The sequence below is a fragment of the Trachinotus anak genome, unplaced genomic scaffold (assembly GCF_046630095.1).
Source record: "Trachinotus anak isolate AG129_WGS33_773 ecotype Australia unplaced genomic scaffold, CSIRO_AGI_Tana_v1 ptg000020l, whole genome shotgun sequence".
Taxonomy (NCBI): domain Eukaryota; kingdom Metazoa; phylum Chordata; class Actinopteri; order Carangiformes; family Carangidae; genus Trachinotus; species Trachinotus anak.
The window spans coordinates 7652261-7677828 of record NW_027273871.1 but is presented as its reverse complement, the minus strand read 5'-3'; the positions used below and the strand labels follow the sequence as shown (position 1 = coordinate 7677828).

Below are 25568 nucleotides of genomic sequence, written 5' to 3'. Positions count from 1 at the left end.
GTGCAGTGGAAGAAAATCAGATTATGAGGAGCGAGGGAGGAGCAGTTTGGTGTTAGAATGGAAATGAGACATCGTTTTTGTAAATACTGTGAACCGAACTGGGAAACATAACTGAAATTTACTGTTTTTAATCAGCACTGAAATCCTGCAGAAGCTACAACGTCATACACTCAGTTAAACACTTGTTCTTTATTTTATTTTACTGCAGTCAGTCCAATGCACACAAGCTGCTCGGCTAAACTGCCTTTGCAATGAGTTTGATTTGAATCTGCTAAATCCATTAAAGGTTGCTGCTTCATAAATGATCGATGAGATTTGAGCTTCATATCCCAAAACTACATTTCTCTACCCCAACATGGTAAATGGGACAAAACCCATACATTTATATGCTCTAAGTTCTGAGAGATGTTCCTAAAGCTTGTTCTGTTACCTTAAAGCTCCATGTTTTAACTTGGATATAAAAAAAATAAAAAATAAAAGATATATTTGTGGTTTTAAGAACCAAAAACCATCTCAGTGTAGTTTTACATCTCCTCTCTCAGGCTTCTCTCTGGAGCTCTAGTAACAACAGGTCAGCCTCTCTTCTGATTGGTTGCATGGTGGGTCCCGGTGGGCGGGGCCTGGGGAACTGCTGGAAGCAGTGACTGCTTTGTTGTGACATCACAAAGTTCCAGAAGTCCTGACGGCTGGTTTTAAGGCTCAGTTTCTGAATACAGGCTGTGTGCATTTCTCTGTGGACTGAGGCTTTGATACTTTCACAGTATTAATATAGAACCTAGACCTGCTTTATAATCACAAACACATGGACATCTACCTTTAGACTGGATGGAGCTTTAATACTTTAAGTCCATTGTACTGTTAGTACTTTTGCACTCTTATCAAAATAGTTAAGTTTAGTTTTCAGGAACATGTACTTTACTCCAATATTTCCATTTTTACTGTACTTCATTTATCTGCCAATGACAGTTACTTTGATGATTAGACTTTGAATTAAAAATCATGTGATGATTTTATGAAATATGATGCATTAAGTTTGAACAGTACATAAAGTATTTAAATTAGCTCCACATCAGCAAATGCTGAAATTATTCATCATTACTAATAATCCCATAATATAATAAATACTCATAATGTACCACTAACAGGAGGTGCTGTGCTGCATAATTATCACTATTACTTTTGTTGCTTTAAATAAATTAGCTCATGATATTTAAAACTTAGATAATACTTTGAGTGCAGTACTTTTACAGTATCATGTTGGTACTTTTACTTCCTCCACCAGTGTCTGCCAGTCTGAAATCCACCTTAATAACAGCTGACGTCGCTCCTTTTGTTTCCCACCAGCCTCTGTTTATTCTGACCTTGAGATTTTCACACAATCAAAACAAATGTGACCTGAGAAACAAAGTGGAGCAGACAGCGCACGAGCCTGGACTCATTACTGCTGATTCTCACAGCCTCACAAAGCCCAGTCCAGGAGTTTCAGTCCAGGCCTGCCGCTACATGAATGTCATGCTGGAGCCTCATGGTGGGAGGGGGGAGTGGAGCGAGGGAGGGAGGGAGGGGGAGCTTTATTCAGCTTTGTGGAAGTTTAAACAGACACGTGCTTCCTCCCCCCACTGGAGATAACTGGTAACAGCAGTTTGTGCGGTTTCTCACCAGGATACATGTGTCCTGGGTGAAATCACGTTTTTCTTCTCAATCAGCTGAAAAAGCTGGTGATAAATCCAGTGCATTCATAAAAACTGGATCATGACCTCATACCTGCTCCCAGCTGCATCGCACTGAGCCACAGATCATTTATAAAAGATCAATGAGGCGACTGCTGCAGGACGTTCATGTCAAAGAAGAGTTTGAATCAGATCTTATATCTTGTTTATCTACAAGCGCTGAGCTTCAGTTAAAGGTCCACCCAGTCTGAAGGTAGATGTCCACGTGTCCTCTGATTATAAAGCAGGTCTAGGTTCTGTATTAATGCTGTGACAGTATCAGATTGATCCAGGTCCTCTTATCGACGTTCAAATAAAACATGAGAAGAGTCAAATATGGAGCTTTAATAGGAGACGCACTCGTCCTCCGGCTGCAGGTCAGACGTTCAGGAGGAAAACTGACTGTGAGTTTTCTTTCGTTCTGTACAATTTGAAGAGATAATTTCATTTTATTTTTTTAATTTTTGGAATAGATCAACAAGACAGTGAAATATTCTTGGTCCGATTGTGTCTCCAAAGCCTGGAGAAGAAGAAGAGTCTGTGAGTTCTGGGTCGTGCTGCAGACAGTGACTGTGTGAAGGCACCAGAGCATCTGCACCACATCAGGTAAATACATTCAGACACGTTTTATCTTACAAACACTTTTCACACATCTCTGATCTAGTTCATGTTTTATGTTTGTTTTAATGTGTTTTTAATTCTTAATTTAAAATCACATTAGCTAGTAGCTAATGTTAGCAGCTAGCCTGTTAGCAAGATGACTTCTGCAGCACATGACAGAGGCCACAATGCATGATGGTCCAGCTTGATCGATGTAGTGAACATCTTCTGTTGTTGCTATTTATTGATATTTTTTCATATGAGAATATTTTGGTTATTTTTGCTTTAATCTACTGCACTGAATAAACAGCGGAACGTCTAATAATTCTCAGCTCATCACTGACAAGAATCACCAACACGTGTGGAGGGAGAACGTGTAAACTCTGAGGTTAGAAATGTTTTTTACACAGAAACAAGACTTTAGAACAAATCACTCACACTGGAAAATGAAATGATCACAGTGATCAGTAACTTAATTCTGCACATCTGGGATTATTGTTCAAAGATCGACTTAAAAAACACGAACACCTCTTTAAAATCTGCTTCAGCTTTTTACTGTCAGAAATGTGCAGTGTGAGAAAGAACATGTGTGATGGAAAATGATTTCAGAAAAACACTGTTTTCATTAAGAAATGAAAACTTCTCATCTGTGTGGGGGATGAGATGCTCTGGTGCTTTTTTATGCTGAGAAATTTCGTGTGAACGTCTTTTTTCATGTCTTTAAAAACATAAACTCAAACTGACGCCTTTTATGATCGTGCTTGAACACATTTTGAGTGAAAATAAATTTTTCTCAGTGTTTTATTGTGAAGAGCTGCTTAAAATGTCGTTGTGTGCTCTGCAATGAAAGGTCATTTTATTTTGTATTATAACATTTGGCACACCTTGCTGACCCCCACCAGCAACAAATGGTAAGTCATGGGCATGACCACACCCCACACCTGTGGGGGCGCTCGTAAAGTGATACTCACAAGTTTGCTAACCTGTAAAATAAATCTGCATGAGAAATTCAAGTTTCTGCACATGAAGGAATTGTTGTTGTGTAGCAGAGATTAATATTTGTGGTAACACGAAGACACTGACAGAGGAAACGCTTTGTTGACGTCTGTGCACAGACACTGAGCAGAAAACTCAGCGCTCAAAGTTCCCACACCGTGCGTGACACTGAACTTAGTTTGACTCTGTTCTTGCACCTGGATCTGATTGGACAGTGACAGTCCAATCACAAAGCAGAGTCCAGTCAGGCGTCAGGTGGTTCTGTTGCCTCTGCACCGCAGATCCTGAACCTGTAGTAGTTTTCAAACCTGAGCCTCCAGATATATTTAAACTCAAATCTTTCAACTGGCATTTTGCTGCCCCCACACAGGCACATACTGACTCAGGATCTGTGAAAATGATTATTTTATACAGTGCAAATCAAATCATACGCTCACTAGAAATTCAGCAAATTCTCCTTTTCAAACTATGAAGACAGGTGAAGCACTGGTGTGTTTTAAACATCGGAGCATCAGTCAGTTATAAAAAAAAGGAAATCACTGAGCTGTACCTCTGTAGAGTCTCAAACTTTATATTCTGTAATTAAAACAGATGCATTCTTCATTTGGTTAAACTGACAGAAACTTCCAGTCAGACGAGTCATGTGACACGTTGTTTTGTGTCAGGTGTTCTGCAGCTGTTTCCTGTTGGATGTGATTCAGCTGAATAACGTGGCTTTAAAGTTCTGATCTATAGAGCTGTTCGTAGTAAAGACGAAGTTATGACACGTCGTTTTGTTTGTGCTTCATAAACATTCAGCCACCTGCTGATTTTATGTCACAACAAGAAGTTATATGTTCTGGGTAATATATATATATATATATATATATATAGACATGAAGGAAACAAAATGATCTTGTATGAAAAATGAAAACTGTAAACAGAGTACATAATAAGTACTTTTTTTTTTATATATATAATTAACAAATAAATCATCATGAGTTCTGATGGGAAAAGATCAAACTTGAATGAAATTAACGAGCTACACAGCAGTAAGTCAGGTAATTAAACTTAGCTCCACCTTTAACTGTAACATTAAAGTGATGAACACATTAATGCATCGATAACTGTAATCTAATAATACAACATACTTTACTCTGAAAAGAGCCATTTTGAATAATGGGTATAATTTGGAATGAAATACTTTTACCTGTGACAGATTTATCTTTAACCAACTTAAAAGAGCTGAAGACGTCTTCCACCTGTGTCTATGGCTACTTTTATTTCTAGGATTTGATTTAAAACTCTCTCACATCCAGTGGTGGAAAGTACGTTCACTTAAGTATTTCCATTTTCTGCTACTTTTTAATACTTTAAACTATAATTAACAAATAAATTATAAGGTATTATGATGGGATAAGATAAAGCTTGAATGGTTCCTGGGGTGTAATTAGCCACCTACACAACTTCATATAAAGTCATTAAAATTAGCTGCACCTTTATCTTAAAGTGATGAACACATCAATGCATCAATAACTATAATCTAAAAATATAATATAGGCCAATATTATTCTGTAAAGGACCATTTTAAATAATTACTTTTTTGTACTTTCAAGTAGAATTTTGAATGTAATTTACTCATGTACTGCACTTTTGTTTTACAATTTTGAAATTGTTGTACTTTACATTCTGTACTACTTTATATTTCCTCTGTACTGCATTTGAGAGGGAGATGCTGTACTTTTCACTGCTCTACATTTATCTATAAGCTTTAGTTACTGTGCAGATTCAGATTAATAATACAGGATATAATCTGGCCAACACATATTTATGTTATTTGTTATAATCAGTTAAAATGAGAGCATGTGCTGTATAAAACAATTAGAAATAGCTCCACCTTCTCTAGCAGCAACTTTGAAGTTATAAAACACATTAATGCATAAATCTGCAGTAAAGTAAAGCTGCTTTTATTTTGATAGTTTAAGTTGATTTAATGCGGGTACTTTTACTGCACGACTTCAACAGACTACTTCCACAAAGTGGAATTACTACTTATCCTGAAGTAAAACATCTGAGCAGTACTTCTTCCACCTCCGCTCGTAACTAAACCCCGCCCTCGGATTCCGTTCAGCCGGAAATACGTCACACGTTGAAGCTAAAGATGCTCCAACTGCCGTTTCTCTGTGACTTTAGCATTAAGTTGGACTCTGTGGCAAACTTTGGCCACACCTAGATCCTGTCCCATTTCCACTCACAAAAAAAGAAAGAAGAAAAAAAAAAAAAAAATAAAAAAAAAAAAAAAAAGGGCAGGCTTTTATTTTTTCTATCTGGTGCGTTTGTTTGTGTGTCGGCGAGTCCCGGCGGTGTAACCGGAGAGGGGCCTCGGAGAGGGAATGCAGGACCGCAATGGAGCACAATGCAATACAGGTAAAGCCGAAATAATTTCCACACAAACGCCGTTTTCTGACACTTTGACGCGGCGGGTTTTCGGACCTGTTGACGGGTGAAATATTTCTAACCGTGTGTCGCCGCGAACCGGAGCCGGATTTCTCGTTTTATTTCATTTAGTTTGCCCATGTCGTATTGATTGTTTTCCCATATCAGCCAGACCCGAGCCCGGAGAGTTTGCTCCGACTGCAATTACAACTTTATTCAACCAGGGCTCAACTTTTCCTCCTCTCTGCTCCGGAGCCTGGGAGATAATCCGAGATATTTGGTGCCTTTCGCGGGGAGACGATCGGCGGTGACACCGAGCTGCCGCCCGGTCGCTCCCGGAGGCTCGGCCGTTAAATTCCAGTTTAATATTTCTGATATTTTCGGCGGTGTTAATGATTAATTTCTTTGTGTGTCGTGTCGACAGCCTCGGCTTCTCCTCCCGGCTACCAACCCCCACCCGCCTCCAGCAGCCACATTATGGCTGAAATAAAATTAAATTTCTGGCCGCTCGCCTGCCTGAAAATATCAGGAAACTTTTCAGCTGCTCCACATTTTCAACAACAACAAAAAAAAAAAAAAAAAAAAAAAAAAGAGAAAGAAAAAGCGACGTCGACATTTTTTCATTTTGAGACTGAACACAATTTAATTTCAGCTCCGACGTGATATTAACAGAAATATTTCCTCGACGGGGACGAGGTGGAGCAGCAGGGGTGTAGCTTTTATAGGAAGCATATTGATATTATTATCAAATACAGCCCCCCCACTTCGCTCTCCACCCCAACCCCCCCCGACATTTTGTCTCCGGCGTAATTGCCACAGTTTAAGGAGGAATGTTAATATTGTGTGTGTGAGTGTGTGTGTGTTTGAAGGGTAAATGTGGAGTTTGTGTACTTGAAATAGCGAAGATTAGTGCAGGAAACATCCAGAGGACACACACAGCCACACACAGACACACACAGACACACACAGCCGGGCTGTCAGGCCAAATAAAAACGAACAAAGTCATTTATTTAGACAGAAATCCTCCATGTGTGGCTGGGGGAGGTGTTTAATATTCCACTGGTGGTTGTATATTTTTATAATATCTTTTGTTTAATTATTAATTTATTGCAGCATTAAGATTTTTTTTTTGTCAGTGTTGAAGTTGTGAGTTTTTTTTTTTATTATTATTTGAATAACAGGATATACCCAAGGTCAATACTGTTGGCTGTGTTTGGAATTTATTTATTTATTTATTTATTGTCCTAAAGCAGGAGACATTTTATTATTAATATTCGTCAGAGGTTTTTTTTTTTTTTTTTTTTTTTTTTTTTGCTCTCTTCCTTCCTGTACTGAAAACTGTAGAAAAATATCTCACTGCATTATTCCCAGAAATATCACGAGAACTGACGTAGGCAGGGTGCAGATTAAGGGTTTCCATTTTAAATTCTTGTGTGAGTGTGTGTGTGTGAGTGAGTGAGTGTGTGTGTGTGTTCACATTTTAGACAGAGGGCTGCCTCTCAGTGCTCAGATTATATTATGTGGCTTTTATTTTCCTGCCTGCTCAGCCCTGCCTCGTTTCCACCACTAGGCTGGAGCACTGCTTCAGCTGGCCCTCCCCCAGGGCCAAAAAAATCATATAACTCTCCTATAGCAGATAATAGTCTGTTTATTATACACTATAGTGACGCGATGGTGGTGTTTATCAAATATTCTCACTATAATTAAGTTAAAGATGTGTGTGATTCTCAGTCTGGGGCTGAACACGTGTCTGCACAGCTCATTATCTGACTGTGTTGTCGTCTTTTTCTTGTTTTTTCTGCTCATATATGAATTGATATCTAAACCTAAAAGATTTAATTCTTTACTTCTCAACATAACTTTAATCTTAACTCTATAATTGATTAATCGTTTTTAAGCAAAAATGTCCAGATTTCTTTTTTTCCAGCTTCTCAAATGTGAACTAAAAAGAACATTTACTGTCTTTTTTCTTGTTTTTCGTATGTATAACTGGAGCCTAAAGGGTTAACTGATTAGTTTAGTGTTAGCAAATAAATCTGCGTCAATTGTGTCGATCAATTAAAAACTTTTAAGCTAAAAATGTCCAAATTCTCTGGTTCTAGCCTCGCAAATATCTTCTAAATAGTGAATTTCTCTTACTGTGTTGTCTTATTTCTCTTTGATCTCACTGCTCATGTATCAATACATAACTACAGCTCAAAGGATTCATTGATCAGTTGATCACCAGAGGGTTAATCGGCACTGATTTTTGATGATCTGTGTTAGAAAACTAGTGAATTTGTCTCATTTTGTTTCATCTTTGTTCTTGATTCACCTCCTTATACAAATAACTGGACCTCAAACCAATAATCGATCAGCTGATGGACAGAAAATAAATCAGTGACGACTTTGATAATTGAAAATGGTGAAATTCTCTGGTTCGAGCTTCTCAAATGTGAAGTGAAAACTGACTTTTTCTGATCATATAACTATTAATAACTACAGCTCAGATGTTTAATTGATTAGTCAACGGACATCAAATAAACTGGTAAAATTTTTGATCATCTATTGATAATGTTTTTTAGCCAAACATCCAGATTTTCTGGTTCCAGCTTCTCAGATGTGACCTAATTAGTGAGTGAATCTTCCTCTACATGTATAGGGATCCAGCGCTCAGAGGATTAATAGATTGATTGATGGATCAAACATGATTGGGGAAACAATTTTGATAATCAATTTATTCTTACGGCCAAAAAATTCCACTTTCTCTGGTTCCATCTTTTGAGGTGTGAATTTTTCAGACTTTGTTCTGGTCTTTTTCTTCGTTTTTTCCTGCTGATGAAAAGTTTTCAAAGTTTTAATCGATCAGTAGACGAACAGAAAAAATCCATCGGTAACAACTTTATAATCAGTTAATCAATATTTAATCTAAATGCGTCTTTGTCTCTGATTTTCCTGATCATATACCTATAGATACGTAAAACTAAAGGGATTCATTGATTACTCAGTGGACACGACATATATTGGCAATAACTTTGTTAACTGACGACTCAGAAAAGCCAAAAATTCTGATCAAATGTGAGAAAAACTGAGTTATTTTTTCTTACTTTTCTTTTCTAATACAGTTTGAAGTCTGCAGCTCAAAAGATCAATAGATTCGTCGATGAACAGAAAATAAATCTGCAGCAGTTTAATAACGTTTGAATCTGATGAGTCTCTGTTTCAGTCTCTGACAGCAAAGTGAATATTTACATTTATATCTAAATGATCAAGTTATTGGCTGAGAAATGAATCACCAGATTGACCAATAATCAGAATAATCAACTAAAAGTTGCAGCCTGATTAAATAGAAGTTTAGTTTAATTGTGTTGTTGAGCTCAGTGGTGATTTCCTCTGATTGTATGAGTCATGTGACTTTAATGAAACTAAAAACCATCAGAAACGGGACACTGTTGTTCCTGGAGGGAACTTTATGACTTTATCTTTAAAGTATTAATGTAAATGTATGAATGATATAATTCACCTGTAGAGTTCAGTCTAAATTCCACTGAAAACGGTTTAAAATTCATATAATGTTCAGTTCCTGACTCGTACTTTGTCTGTAGCACTTGATCATTCTTTATTGTCTCTTTCTATTAAAGTCTATGGTTTCAAGTTTACTAATCCATAAACACGTCTAAAATAATCCCGTGATATTCTGGGAGCGGTTCCCACTCCTCTGTAGAGACTCTGTGTTTTCTAAACTAATATTCCATAAATCTCTCTGACGTTCCTCCTCTGGTTATTAATGCTCCTGTGCAGGGCTGTAGGGATTTTTCTTGTTCCTATTCATATGCTAATTAATATTCACATAATATAAAATCACATTTGATTAATGCCTAATGTTTGTCAATAACAATCAATATTATCCTGATCATACACAGTTATATTCTTTTTATATCATACTGAGCATAATAATCCTTAAAAACATCTGTAACATTCCTACAGTGGTTTGTCATAATCAATACAGACTTTATCTGACTTTATTCATATGTTACTGTAACATCACCGAATATATCTATAATATATCTATAGGGACTAATAATGTGTCTGTGGAGGTCAGTAATGATTTTATCTTCATTTTATCAAATCTCCTTGTTTGTCCCTCTTGTGTCGCCGTACCTGTTCAGAAAAATCCTGCAGTAGAGTCTGAATCTACGTCTGTTGTCCTCTGTAGTGTTTTGTATTTACTTAATATGTTGTTGTATTGAGGATAATACTCCTTCAATAAATCAATAGTTTTCCTACAGATGTTCACAGGAATCAGTGGAGACTAATTAATTAATTAATAATAATATAAAAGGAATCTAAAGGAATCTATAATATACCAATACTATGTCTGTAGGGATCAATAGTGATTTTATTGCACTTTATCTCAGTCTTTATCATATGTTTCATATTCAGATAATATATGATATATAATAATATTTTGTCTATAGTTGTCGATGTTGACTGAAACTTGATCAGAATAACTTTAATAAATCAGTGATATTCCTGTAAGGACCCTCAGTAACTTTATTTTATTCTCTTTCTCTAACTCCTGCACTTATTTGATATTCCAGAAGTACGTCTGCAGGACTCCAGAGTGTATTATTAATCCTCCTTTGTGTGTTATTGAGTAGAATCATCCTCATCAACATCGGTAATATTCCTGTCAGGACTCACACTAATGAACATGTGTTATTACAGTAATACTGTGAACTCTGCCTCCAGGCTGATGAGTTTATTTAATATGAACCTGATATTTTTTTCCTTCTTGTGTCACCACAATATTCTACATATGAATATATAAATATAAATGTGTATATAGCAGCTGTTTGACTCAGTAGAATTCACAGTGTTTTGTTGCGTGTCTGTGGAGGTGAGACGTACCTGAGGGGTCACACTGAATCTGAGTGGTGATGTGATCAGATGGTGTCTTTATGATTTTCCTGCGGGGACTTATCGCTCTGCTGAACGACTTTATTTGAATGTTCTGTTCGTTTTGCTTGACGGGTTAAATTCTGAGTGACCCACGCAGACTTTGATGGTTGCGGTTCTGGAGCATGTTTGACTTTTAGCTGTGACCTTGTCTGATGTGGTGGTTCTGTGTCTCCAGGTCTGAGTCGAGAATATTCCTCTAACGCAGAACCTGCTGCTGCGTGGCTCCATGTTGTTGTGTAGTTTTGTTGTCGTACAGTTTCCCCACAGGAGCATAGTGTGTGTGAGTGAGATACACAGTGACGTCATTAAATGTTGTGTCACCACATTTTATTATTATATTGTGGGGTTTTTTTTTAAAGACTCTAGTGTCGCTGCTGTGTGTGTGTGTGTGTGTATCTGTGGCTGTGTGTGTGTGTGTGTAGTTGTGTATATTTTCCTCTGCTGTGATATTTATTCTGTATCTGTCTATAAATTGATCCTGGGCCTGCTGCAGCTGGTCTGCAGAGCTACAGTGGGTGGGGGAGGGGGGGCTGGCGGTGGTGGGTTATGGGTATTGGGTGGGGGGAGGGTGTGCTGCTGGGCGGGGTGGGGGCTGTGGATGATAAACGCAGGAGTGAGAATTTGAGGATATTCTGCGTTTAGGCAGCAGGCGGGAGGTGAAGGGCGCCGGCTCACACATCACAGCCACTGGACGCCGCAGTGTTTCAGACGGGCTCCGCTTCAGAAACGAGATGCCCCTGCAGACTATTCCTGCCACGGGGGGGGGGGGCGACACTGTATATGTATTTTATGTAGTGAATCTTCACCAGCCATCTATCATCAGTAAATGGGAGGCAGCTGCAGAGGCAGCCGCACCCTCAGCTTATACACTGGGCCTTTTATTTCCTATGGATAATAAGCTCGGTGAATCTGTCTGCTTTATTTTAATCCACTTCATATGAAAAATCTGATTCCTCATGCACTTAAAACCGCCCGGCCGCGCCTCTGTGGTAAAAAAAGAAGAGCTGCACGGATCAGCTGATTGAAAGAAACTATTCTGACAATGATTTAATGACTTCTGTCAAACATTTGCTGGTTTTTCCTGCTCATATATCAAATAACTGGAGCTGAAAGGATGAATAGATTCGTTTTTTTATTTCTTATGGCAAAATGTCCTGAATATATCTGAGCTACATTGTGAAGTAGATGTAGTTTTGTTATTGTTGTTCCTGCAGAAATACCCAGAATTCAAAGTGTTGATCAGTTAAGTTGATGGACAGAAAATAAATCAGCAACAAGTTCATAATGGATCATTTTTTAGGTAGAAATCATCTGGTTTCAGCTTCTCAGATGTTTAGTCTGAAATCATCAAGACAAAATAAGCAAATTTCAATCTGTTAACTTTCACATTAAAGGTCTAAGCCCCGCCCAGGCTCAGATCCTCTCTTCTGATTGGCTGACTGACCTGTTGTTACCAGAGCTCCAGAGAGAAGCCTGAGAGAGGAGATGTAAAACTACACTGAGATGGTTTTTGGTTCTTAAAACCACAAATAGATCTTCTGATGGGGATCAACATTTCTTTAATCTTTAATCAATTGATCTGATGAGAAATTAATCACAAGACTGATTATCAGTGAAAATAATCAAAAGTTGCAGCTGTATAAATGAAGTATCTGTGGGTTTTGAACCAGTTGGAAAGAAGACGTCATGTTGGGTTCTGGGAAATTGTGATGGACGTTCACGTCACTGCAGCTGTTTTGATGATTGATTGATTTTTTAAAATCTTTCTGCTTTCAGCCTCTGAAATGTGAGAATTTGCTGTTTTGAGTCACAATAAGCTGAATAACTATCTGACATTTTATGAACCAATCCATCAATCAATCGATTGATGGAGAAAACAGTCGTCACATCTGCTCTAACTGGCAGATTGTTTGATCATGAAATGACTGGTAGCTGCCGCCGTGCAGACCAGTGATTAGCAGCAGATTTAATAAGAGCTGGATTCGGTGTGAGTGTTTGTCACTGAGACGTGTTTGTTGAACATTGCGGGCGGTTTGCAGCTTGTGTGTTGCAGCTGTGCGTCTGCAGATTGTATTTCATGTGAGGCTGGGGTGTAATTCGGCCTTTTCTCGCCTCCAGCTCCAGAACAGAGGATCACAGAGGAGCAGAGGCTGTGTGATGGATTCAGGATCAGGGAGGCTCTGTTTCAGTGCGGGGCTGCAGAGGCCGGATCGCTGAGCCATAAAACTGCATGTGTGTAATTTAACTGTGGACTTCATGAACATGAAGCTGAAACACTTGATTTAAAGTATAAATCTCATGATATTCTACATATTTAAATCCCATGAAAAGACTCACACCAGCTCAGACTGACTGATTCTCCACTGTCCCAAAAACTACTGAAAACTGAGCCACTCTGTTGCAGTGCGTGACATGGATTAATCCGCCTCTGAAAATAGTCCCTAACAAAGTACTGATTCCTCCTGTTAGTGTGATTCAAACCTACAGTGAGTGAATTAATGGGACTTAAAAAAAAAAATCTAAATATGTGTGATCTGATCAGAGCAGAGACAAACCTGACTTTAAATGGGATTTGTTAACAATTAGAAAAATAAATAAAACTATGTATAGAATATTGTCTGCAACAATCAGTCAATTAATCAATTAGTCAATCATCAGAAAGATTATTGGCAACTATTTTTATTTTAAAAAAGTAATCATCAGTCATTTTTCATTCAGGAAAGTGAAAATTAAAAGCTTCTAAAATATGAATCTTTTCTGATGATGTCATGATGTTTTTTGTTTGTTTTTTTTTCTGACAGAGACTGAACGATTAATTAATTACTGAAGAAAATAATTGTCAAATTGATCATTAATAAAAACAATCATCAGTTGCAGCCCTAATTAATATGTTGAGGTTGTTGGACTGATCCCATCAGGAGCCTTTTGTGTGTTGACAGTTCAGCCTGATGGAAACTGTGTAAAATGATCAGTACAAACTTTGATTAGTTGATTGACGGAAGTTTTTATTGAATTAAGCAAAAATGCCGCAAATCATCTGGTTCTGTTCTGTCTTCTTAAATATGAATATTTTCTGACTGTGAGCAGTTTACGTGAAACAGAAACGAGACATTTAAAGACGTGTTTCTGTGTTTGGAAAATTGTGATATTTTTCGCTATTTTCTAACATTTTAACTGATTATTGATTATGAGAGAAATCTATAGTGAATCATCAGATTAGTTCACCTCTAAATAACTTTATGAAAACTAAATAACTGAAGCCCAAAGAAACTGTTGCTGATGAGTGACAGGATCCATCAGATCCATCAGATCCATCAGGGTGCCTCGGGCCCCGGGCCCCTCACACTTCCTCTTACATCACATTGAAATCAGAGCTGCAGGTTTATTCACCAGCGGAGACAGTATTGGTTTTCAGATGTATGACCCCACTCGAGGTGCGCTCGATTTATTGTTCAGCCATGTAAACACACGGCGCATCAGCTGCTTGTGAAGTCGAGTCTTATTTATACAGTTTATACAGACCAGTGTCACAAATCACACGTGTCCTGAGTCGGTGTCCTGTCCTCACAGCCTCCACTCATTCAAGGAAAACTCCAGAAAACAACGTTTCATGGAAAAAAGCTCAGGAGGAGCATCAGACGTGAAGGTGAATCGAGCGCTCCTCATCACATCCAGAGGGTAAACACACAGGAGGCTCCGTGTGAAAAGAGCTGGAGATTAAGTAGAGACGATCTCGACTTGAGACGCAGCCGCCATGTTGGGCCGATAAATTTAAAACCACACCGAACTGTTACAGGAGTAAAATACGTGTTATTGATCCAATAACGTCAGAAATGATAAGACATCCGTTTTTGTGTCTCCACGCCGGCAACAGTCAGAGCTGAACGTCTGTCTCATTCTCGTGGACACTGATTGGGTTTTGATGGCTAAAGGTCAAAGGTCAAAACTGGTTTGGGCATTACTGTGGATAAATTGATGTGACCTGAAAGCTGTCAGAGCGGAGGAGCGAGATGACCACGTGGAGCTGATTCTAGTTTATTCTGCTTATACATGATGCTGATGATACTGATATAGTTTCAGTTTTGTTTTGTTTGAACACGTCACATTTACACTGTTCCGATGCTTTCATTGAGAGATGTGTCTGTCGGCAGGTTGAAAACTGAGAAGTTAACGTCTTTTCTTTGAGCTGCGTCTAAAGAAAAAATCTGACGTGGTTTCCTCCCTGTGAGATAATCTGTCATCAGAGCCTCAGTCAGTATGAGCTAAACAATGAGCTGCTGCTGTAGTGAGACTCACACATGAAGTCAGATTATCTACAATCATCTAAAAGAAAAAAGAATCAGTGGATCGATGAGGAGATGGAAACCGCACCACCATCAGTTCCGTACAAATAAATAAAGAGAAGTCATTTTTGTCAGGTTAGTCAGAGTTATGTAAGAGGATGAATAAACCTGACTCACAATCATTTTACAGTCAAATATTTTCATGAAGAAGCTTTAATGCTGTTTGTTTTAAACTTTAACTGTCATCTGAAACCAGAGAAAATATAAAGTTTAGAGCAGTGATGCTCAGTCAGTTTATTTTAATGTCAAGTGACTAATTGATTAATCAGCAACTATTTTTGTAATGAATTCATTCATTCAAAAAAAATCAATATGTGAAAACTTCTGACGTGAATATTTTCTGATAAACTGTGTTTTTCAGACATTTAAAGACATTATTCAGCTATTTGAGATGATAAACAGATAAATCAATAATAAAACTGATCATTAGTTGCCATATTTAGTATTTTTTATTGTGCAAACAAATGAATAAATAAATAAAATGGCTTTTACTTTGAAGTATTTGCAGGAAGTATTTAGTTTGTCATCGGCAGCTGAACTACGACCTAAATATGAATAGTTTCCCTCATTAAACAGGAAAAGAGATAAAATCTACCAAAATAAAAGCAGAGAGTAATAACATTGCAATGTGACTGCGGGTCCCTCTGATTGGATGAGAGTGAAGGACACATGACACGTTACTCAGGATACTTCCTCAGATTTACTATTTGACCTTTGATAACTACAAACACACATGAAACATATTAAACATGAAAACAGTTCAGGCCTGTTGAATGTGAAGCTGGTCACATGATCAGTTCCTGTCAGAGGAGCAGGAAGTCAGATTAACTCGTTGGATCAAATGAATCACAGACTGAGTGATTTACTATAGTGGGTGGTTTTATTGAGCTGGGCCAAAGTAAAAGTCAGATGGCAGAATAATGTTTATTAATTTACCTTCTAACTGCTGGTGATCATTTATTGAACACACAGGTGTTTTAAATCCTAATGTTGTGGTGAAACGACAGCGGGCTGTTTTTTTTATTCACATGTTGAAACATAGGATTTCTGAGGATAAAGCAGTTTGACACAGATGACTGAGATCAGACAGGTTTGCACACGTCTTAAATTTCAGGTCTTTCTCATCTTAGTGTTTTTGATCACTCAGAGTCAGAGTCAGTATCAGCGGCTGCAGATACGACTCTGTTAATTTTTAACATTTCCTCCCTGAGGTGTTTAATATATTACAAATATCCAGCTGCTCTCAGAGCTGTTGATACATGTGAGATGGTGCAACTTCATCGTCAGAGGTGGATCCTGCAGAATTTCTGGTTTGAACACGCCCAAGAAAACGTGGGGAGGAGGCTGAGAGAGCGGCCTGACATTTAGGTTTGAGTCCAACGGTTTCATCACTGACGTATTTCCCCTTAAATACAGAAACACGCCAAACTGACCTGCAGTCGTCTTCACGTTTGGCTTTTGGACGCAGTTTGAATGTGAACTTTTTTTTCACTTTTATTTCTGGTGTTACTCACTCACACAAACATCTTATTATTGTATCTATTTTATCTTTATCACTCCATCCTTATCTGTGTTTCCTCAGATTTATAACAGATATTGTTTTATTTTCCATTGTTTTTATTTATGACTTGGTGACATTTATTTCTGTGTGTGTGTGTTTTTGGGTGTGTGTGTGTGTGTGTGTTTGGGTGTGTGTCTGTGTGTTTGGGTGGTGTGTTTTTATTGCTTCAATTCTGTAAAGCACTCGTACATTGTTTGTATGAAAAGCACAACACAAATAAAGTCTTAATTGATTGATTAAACAACTGCCATTCAGTTTAGTATAAACAATGTATTTCAGATGGATAATAAATGGATGATAGATGCTATATGGATGGATGGATGAATAATTAGTTTACAGTGATATGTGTCAATGAAATGCAGCTTTTTATTATTTCTGCTTAAAAAATAGATTAGAAAATTAGATTTTTTTTCTATCAACTAACTCTTCCTCGTCACTGTTCCCGTCTCGTCTCTCCCTCAGTGGTTGGGTGCTCCCTCCTGCCAGCGAGGCAGCTACGCCTTCTACAAGTCGGTGAGTAGCAGAGCTCAGCCCGACGGGCCCGTCCAGGTGTGGAGGCTCGGGGAGTTTTACTTCATCCGCTGTGGACCGCAGGATCCTGTGTGCATTGCCGAGGTGAGTTACGTGCACCTGTGGCTTTATTAGACCCTGTAATCAGTGTTTCTGCAGCAGTGAGGTCTCTGGAGCTGAGAATAATGACTTCAGAGCTGCAACGACTGATTTCATTTTCTTTTATTTGGCCCCCGAGCTCAGCGGAAACCAGCTGTAAACAGAACAGGAGCTTATTTTTGCAGGTGTGTGGGTCACCTGGTGAACCTCAGTCCAGTGCTCCCTCTCTTTTAGCTCAGTGTTTGGTCTCCTCCAGCTGCTCTGAGTCTGTCTGCTGTGACAGCTCAAGACATTTTCAGGTTTGATTCTCTGACATCAGATCCGTCAGTGAATCCCTCAGTCCTGATTCTTGAGGCTTCTCCGGCTGTTAAAAAGGCCGATTGCTAACAAGAGTCTAAATGAGACAACAGAGGTTGTCGGGGACGTTAAACGTCATCAGTCCAACATGAAAACCGATCTCCTCACCAGTCCACCTTTACAGCCTTGCTGTGTTTCTACAGACTGTCACTAACTCTGTCAGAGGAAAGGCTTCTGTAGAAGAGCTCAGAGCTAAATCAAGCTACAGGCTGAAGGTTAGTGGTGGTGACGGTGAAGTCGTGACCGTGGTGTCGTTGGTTTAGAGCCTAACATGAGCTTTTTACTGCTGCTGATTGTGTTTAGGCTTCAAACATCATAAAGTGGAGTCATTAGTGAAGATTATCCTGCTGAACTAAACCTGTCAGGATCAGAAACTGTTGCTGATTTTCTCTAATCAAATAAAACACAATGGAGAAATCCTATTGGCTGTTAGTGGAGAGAACCAGGTGATGATGAAGTCAGGGTTGGACGACAGAAATACATCATCCTGCAGCTCTGTATGTTGATATAAATGTTTTTTTCACAGGTCACAGCAGTGCTAACCACCACTAGTCAACTGATCTTGACTAGTGCCCCTTTAACCGTTGACAGTGACTAACTAACCCAAACTGAGTCGAAGCCTAAATGGGTCACACTCTATAGATGAGCAACAGTATGTTTTATTGAGTCTAACCACAAAGCTAAATTTAGTCAATTGAGGTCGTGAGCTGGGAGAGGAAGGACACGTGGTACTGAGCCTGGGCTGTATTGAAGAATCAGCGACAGAGCTCTAATTATTTCATCTACTGAACACAGACGATCACACTGATCATGATTAACTTCATCGGCCTCATTTTGTGTCGTTACGTCTTGTTTGGACTCAAATGTGAAGTGTAGAAAAAAATTCAAGGTAAATACAAACCTTAACCTAATACACTAGAAGAGATGAGTTTAAACTAAAACGCAGAAGAAGAGACGAGATAAAACTAAAACGTATAAGAAAAGACAAGTTTAAACTAAATGCAGAAGAAGAAGAGACGAGTTTAAAACTAAACATAGAAGAAGAGATGAGTTTAAAACTAAAAGTAGTATTGTGGGTGGAGCCTAAGTAAAAAATATTTTTACCAGTGGGGTGTTTTTCCATTGTCACGTTCAGTCATCATCGTCCAGCTGATCTTCGGAGGTGAAATCCTGCTGACAGATTGAAGTTGTTATTCAAAGGTTCAGGATCCAGTTAAACTGCTGAGTTTCAGGTTTTGACTTTTAATGAAAGTTTTATTACAAAGATGCATCACTATGTGAACTGACCCATCCTTCTTCCTGATGCCTGAAGTCTGTGTTCTGCACATGCTCACAAGTGAGAAGCTGATTGGATACCTGGTTACCTGTACATGTGACCATCATCTGAGGACGTGTGGTTGTTTCTCTGTTGTCTGACCAGGTTACAGTTACCTGGTTACTGTCATGTGTAAACACACTGATCACTAATTCTTCTTCTTCTTCTTCTTCTTCTTCACGTGCAGGTGACCTTACTGTGGGAGGACCAGACACGGCGCCACCTGTTGGCCAGCGCCAGACTTTACTTCTTACCTGAGGACACACCAAAGGGCCGGACCAGGGAGCACGGAGAGGTTGGTCAAAGGTCGAGGAGACTGGCTCCTCCTCCACAGGTTTAAACATGTATCTGGATGAATCAGACAATAACGTGTGATTTGTTTTGGAACACCACCTTCAAAACAAGTTAGAGCTGAGTCTAAAAGACAGATGTGAAACTGTTAAAGGTCCATTATAAGAGAGACCGGGTTTTATATTGAAATAAAAAAGGTAGTTTTTGTGTTTTACTATATTCAGTACTTTAAGTTTCTTCTCGGTGAGGTCGCTTTGATTTTTTTTTTTTTTTTGGTCTGTTCGTCTGCAGAGCATCACTTTAAAAACAGGACGAGCTAGAAACCTGGTGTGTGACGGGACCAGGTCTGGGTTTATTGTGTACTTTGGATTGTTCCACAGTCTGAGGATCGGTCCTCTCTGTGCTCCTGCGGTTCATTAGATCCAGTCGTGTCCCTGGAGTCCGTCCTCCCTCTGTTTGTCCCCACTGAGGACAACAGTAATTCAGGAGGGATGTAAAGAGCAGAGGGAGAATAACAAACATCCCAGTGAAGCACAATGAACACTTCCACCTCTTTAACTGAATAAATCAAACGTGCTGGTTTTCAACAACACAACCAGAGTCACACTTCTCAGACACTGAGCCTCGTTTCTGTCACAGCAGATAAAAAGCATCTACTACAGTTCCTCTAAAGGAGGAATCACTAAATATAAGACACAGAGCAGAGGGAGGGAGGGAGGGAGACACATCTACACATCAAATGTAATAAAAACCTCACATCAAATCATTCTGAAAGATCAACGGCCAATGAGAAGAATCCAACACCAGGTCGACCGGCGGTGTAACCTGGTGTCTCGTGGTCGGTCCAAACACAAAGCGTCTTAAAGTCTGGTTTCCAATCACTTTTGAATTCATAGTTTATGATTGAAATAAAACTTTAATTAGAGAAGAGAAACTTAGTTCACATCACAAAATGAAAATGAGGCATCACAGCAGCGAAAAGGAAGTAAAACAGAGAACTGAGATCAGTACGTGAAGAACCAGCTCCACGGTGCAGAAATACAAGATAAAGCTCCATATTTAACCTTGCACCTACAATTATACATCATCATTTATCTGCTGATTATATCTGATCTAAATCTGATCTACATTAAAGTAGTGGAGTTCCAGTTTAAAATAGCATCGTATCAATAACTAAAAGTATAAATACTTAAGTATTAATAAAAGTGCTTTCCACCAGTGAAAACAGACGCCTGATGTATGGAAGTAAAAAAAGTACATGAGTTTAAACTGATCCCAGTCCTGATCCATTTTGTAACTGAGAGTCAACGTCTCCCTAATATAATCTGGGGAATGCTTTAAGAACATCTATTAATAACCTCTTCACAGGAACGCTGCCTCTTTTTTTATCCAATCATCTTTGGCCAAGAATCTAAACAGGTTAACCTTCAGTCAGCGTCTCCTCTTGTTGATCAAAAAGTCTTTAACCTCATTTTCTTCCGCCCTTTTTCCCTCGTGCTGAAAACTCCCGGTAAAGAGAACAGCGACGTATTTTAGATCTGGTTTTATTTGATAATCGGCTTCATTAATAATCTGTCGGAGAATCAGTGAAGTGAACAACAGGCTGTGATTTCACATGAGCGGAGAGAGATGAGTGTTTTTCATTAATACAGTTCACATGCAGGCTGCAGCTCAGCCCTCACATCACAATCACACTAATGTATTACCCAAATGTAAATCCCATGACTTGTCTCAAACCAAATTTTCCACATTTTGGAGTTAGATATTCCACTGTTGAAGTCTCTATACAGAGGTTTTAATTTTCCTGGAGGGAAAATGAGCCCTGAAAGCAGCTTTTACAGAAATCACTGCTCAGTTTCTTTAGATGAAGACTTTTATTTCTCCAGTATCTCATTTGTCTGAGTGTCTGTAAAACTCTGTAGGATCAGCTCAGTGTGACGTTGATTTGTCACCTTGATGGGTCAGCGCCGTGCCGACCTGCAAGAAAATCAGCTTTAACATAGTTAAGTCCGGTGGCTCTCAACCTAGGGTTCTGGTCCTTGCAGTGTGACGCCAGATTAACCTGAGGGGTCGTCAAATGATTCATGAAGGAGCAAAGAAAAAACAAGTTTTCTTGTTTTTAGTTTTTCTCTAATCTTATATGATTTTCCCTCTTTAGGCTTCAAACAGTGAGAAAGAGCCTGAATTAGAAACTTTTTTTTTTTGAGAGAGGTCACAAGAAACCACAGCTTTAGTCTTTAAAATGTGTTGGGTTTTATAGGATTATCACAGTATTTCAAGTAGAATCTTAATCAGAGAAATAACAGAGTAAATTCACCCCCACCAGATGAATTTCATGACACCTTAAAAACCTCAGTCAGGATATTTAAATGTTCTGATGTTTATTCGTGACTCCTGCAGAGACACTGTGTGTCATGTTAATGAGCTCACACTGGAGTGAGAGGAGCTCCCACCCTGTTACAGCCCAGGGGGGGTGGGGGGTTGATCTGGATCATAGTTGACAAACCGGAATGGGAGGAGACGTCAGCAGCTCTGGTGCAATGCAAACTGGGTAAACAGTGACTGAGGCTTTGACATTGTTCAGTTGTAGGTGTTTTATCTGAAGCGCTGATCTCCATAAGAAGATATATAAACTAAATCCTGCAAGGTTGGATGGTGGGTCCAGGTGGGCGGGGCTTGGGGCGTGGCTGAGAGCAGTGACTGCCTTGTTGTGACATCACAAAGTCCCAGAAGTCCTGACGGCTGGTTTTAAGGCTCAGTTTCTCAATACAGACTGTATGCATTTCTCTGTGGACTGAGGCTTTGATACTTTCACAGTATTAATATAGAACCTAGACCTTTTTATAATCACTAACACATGGACATCTACCTTTAGACTGGAAGGAGCTTTAAGAGGCTCAGAGCTGCCATCCGTCTGCATAAAGTGATGCTAATGTCATCCAGTCTGCTGTTGGAGTTGAAATATTAATTAAAGAGAAGACAGTTTTGTAACTGAGTGTCTTAATCCTGTAAGAGGAAGTGAGGCAACGCTGCCTGAACGAGACCAGACTGAACGAGCAGTAAAACATGTAACATCCTCTGAACAGAACTTTCATATAAAAATATAAACACCTCACAGAGACCAGTAGAAAGAAAATGTTCTCTGCTGGATTTCTGCAACGTTAATGCTCATATCTCACATTTTATGTTTATTAATATTTATCACCATATATTGTTTTAATTTACCAAGTGAACTACACATTCTTACTTCATTATCAGCACTAATCCACAGGTTTACCATGACAGATGTGCATCTATTTTTATTATAATTTTATATTTGTCCTTGTTTCTTTAAATGTTCTTATTCCCACAGGTTCACACAGACTCTGTGGAGAATAATTTCTTTTGTGCTTTATCCATCATCTGTGCAGTTTTAAATCATATGAATAAATAGTGAGTTCTTTGTTTCATAATAATCTGATTGATTGATGGTTCCTGTATCTTTCTTCTCCACACAGTAACTAATGTATGGTAATGTATGGTGATGTATGGTGATATGAGAGAGCAGTGTAGTGTATGTGCTGGTTTCTGGTTTAAAATGTATTTTGCTTTATGCAACGCTGCAACAGTTTCAGTCAGTTTTGTCTTGACGTTATTTATGTTTTTAGGTTTCTAACATAATTTATGCTCCATAATAACACACAGAGATTTATTTTCATACTTTTTTCAGAGTTATTTATTGTGATTTTAACTTTCTGATGGAGTTAAATGAACATGTCTCTCACTGAGTCTCATTATTCTCTTTATAAACTTTATGGCTGAGCTGTTGTATTGGATTACATTAGATTTTATAGCTGTATGTCATAAAATGGCCTCTGAGTGTGTTTTACTTGTTCAGAGTTGTTGAGACTGTTCAGTGTGAACCCTCAGTATAAACCCCTCTGTCTTGTTTTGGGTTTTTCCTGAGATCAGATCATGTTTCACTTTAAACAAAGAAAAGAGTGAATGCAGATAGAAGAGGACGGAGAACCAGCCTGTTACAACTGTTCAGTTATTTACAGATGCATGGAAAAAATTTCAGTCTGTTGGGTTTTTCATAAACTTCCTCTTTCGTTTTGAAATGTTGTATCACACTAAATCAAGTCTCTGAGCAGTGTTGGGCCTAAAACTTTAAAGCTCCATATTTTACTCTTCTTCTGTGTTTTATTTGAAGTGTTGATCTCCATCAAAAGATATATTTGTGGTTTTAAGAACCAAAAACCATCTCAGTGTAGTTTTTTCTCTCAGGCTTCTCTCTGGAGCTCTAGTAACAACAGGTCAGTCAGCCAATCAGAAGAGAGGATCAGATCCTCTTTTCTGATTGGCAGAGTGGTTTCTAAGTGATCCAATAAAAATGTAGCAGATTTCAGGTAAACACTCAGAGAAACACAATCCTGCAAGGTTGGATGGTGGGTCCAGGTGGGCGGGGCTTGAGGAATATCTGAGGGCGATGACTGCTTTGTTGTGACATCACAAAGTTCCAGAAGTCCTGACGGCTGGTTTTAAGGCTCAGTGTCTGAATACAGGCTGTGTGCATTTCTCTGTGGACTGGGGCTTTGATACTTTCACAGTATTAATATAGAACCTAGACCTTTTTATAATCACAAACACATGGACATCTACCTTTAGACTGGAGGGGTCTTTAATATTAATGTCAGTATCAACAGTTTCCATGTCAAAGCATAGAAACTGTGGTTAAAGAAACATTTAGTTTGTGTGAGAAAATGTTAGAATCACTCTGTTGAACAAAGAGCTGCACAACTTTAATGGAAACAAGAGCTGGAGGCAGTAAAATGATAAAAGATGGATACAAAGGTTTTTAGTTGGATGGAAAAAGAAGAAGAAAAAGGTGAGAGGTAATAAAAAATAATGATGGAAAAGACGATGAGAAAAAGGACATTTATTTGAAAAGCAAATGTGGAACTTGTCAGGCGGCTTTTTGCTGCACAGTTTGCATAACTTTTCACATATTAACTGTTAAACAATCACACTGGAAGGCAAATACATGAAGTTTATCAGAGCAGAATACAGTCTGTCATTTCAGACTGTCAGAGCTGCAGCAGCTGAGTCTCGAGTCTGAACTTTAAACCCCTTTAAGATTTAAAATAATTTCTCCTCACGGTTATCTAGTTCGCTGCTGTGAGATTTGAGTCGGCAGGAAACAGAATTTGTCTCTGTAACGAAGCCTCGTACCATCAGGTTCTCGCTCTCTCTGCAGCTCTTTGTGTGTCCTCACGTAAAAGTGGTTGATAAAATAATGTGTCGTCGGCTTCGCAGTGAAAATGAACATTGTGTTTACGGACGATGTCGCCAAAGTAAAGCATAAAGTAAGCATTGTTGCAAAAAAACAAAAAAACCACAAAAAAAAACTTACTCAAGCTTTTATTTTGTAGGCAGAATCACTAGGAAGTGATTGTGTGGGTCAGTGTTGCTGCCATGATGAGATCTGTTTTAGCACCAGGCGCCTGATTCACTCAAAATGTGGATAAAAGTTTAATAAACATCTTCAGGTTGTAGCTCAATGTGACATCATCAGCTCCATATTGAAAGATTTAATCAGGTAATAAATAATCAGATATTGATTATTACACAACTGTGTGTAACTTCACACACGTGAATGACACTGAAACACTTTGAATGTGATGTTGGAGAAGCTGTCTGAACAACATGAGCCGTTAACAATGTTTTTAAATTATGTCAGGACTCAGTCTAGTGTGTGTGTGTGTGTGTGTGTGTGTGTGTGTGTGTAGGATGAAGTTCTGGCGGTGTCCAGGAAGATGGTGGTGCGGGTGGAGGACCTGGTGAGGTGGTCGTGTGCAAGGCCGGCAGGTTGGAGCACCAGTCCGAAGCTGCCGCCCTGCGGGACCAATGGCCTCCACAAACCTCCACAGAGCGGCAACACGAACGACAACAACAACAACAACAACAACACCACCACCACCACACCAGACAAGAGCAGCGAGCCGCTCAGAGACAAAACTGAGAGTAAGAAACCAACACACACACACACACACACACACACACACACACACACACACAGAGGCCCCGCAGACTACCTGGCATGCATGAACTCGTGTTTTTTTTCAATATCGTTTAAAGCTTTGGACGGGCTTTTATTGTGAAACATCTTTGCAGGAAGTGTCAAGTGTCACTGACAGAGGTTTACAGTAATCAAAAAAAACGCTGAAGGACTGAAACTGATCAGTGAGTGAGAACAGTATCAAAGAAGAGAAATGACAGGCCCTTTACAGACCTTTACACACACACCTGATTAACAACATACAGGTTTGAATCCAGCCCGGGGCCCCTAGGGGCCTCTGTCCCCCTCACTCCTTCTCTCTCTCTTCACTGACCGTCACATAAAGCTGAAAATGTTGTGATTAAAAAAAGAGCAAGCTGTGTCTCCCCCCTCT

The 25568-nt window shown here is 39.0% G+C and overlaps 1 protein-coding gene across 1 annotated transcript in view; it reads left to right on the top strand.

Annotated features, from left to right (window-relative positions):
* The first annotated feature begins 5560 nt into the window (after positions 1–5560).
* Positions 5561–25568, top strand: part of LOC139637375 (AT-rich interactive domain-containing protein 5B) — a 29747-nt gene continuing 9739 nt past the window's right edge. Inside the window, exons 1-4 of the mRNA XM_071506036.1 lie at positions 5561–5711; positions 17028–17180; positions 19034–19141; positions 24906–25140. Coding sequence (XP_071362137.1) covers positions 5691–5711; positions 17028–17180; positions 19034–19141; positions 24906–25140 — 517 coding nt within the window. The 5' untranslated portion in view covers positions 5561–5690. The remainder of the gene's footprint in view (positions 5712–17027; positions 17181–19033; positions 19142–24905; positions 25141–25568) is intronic.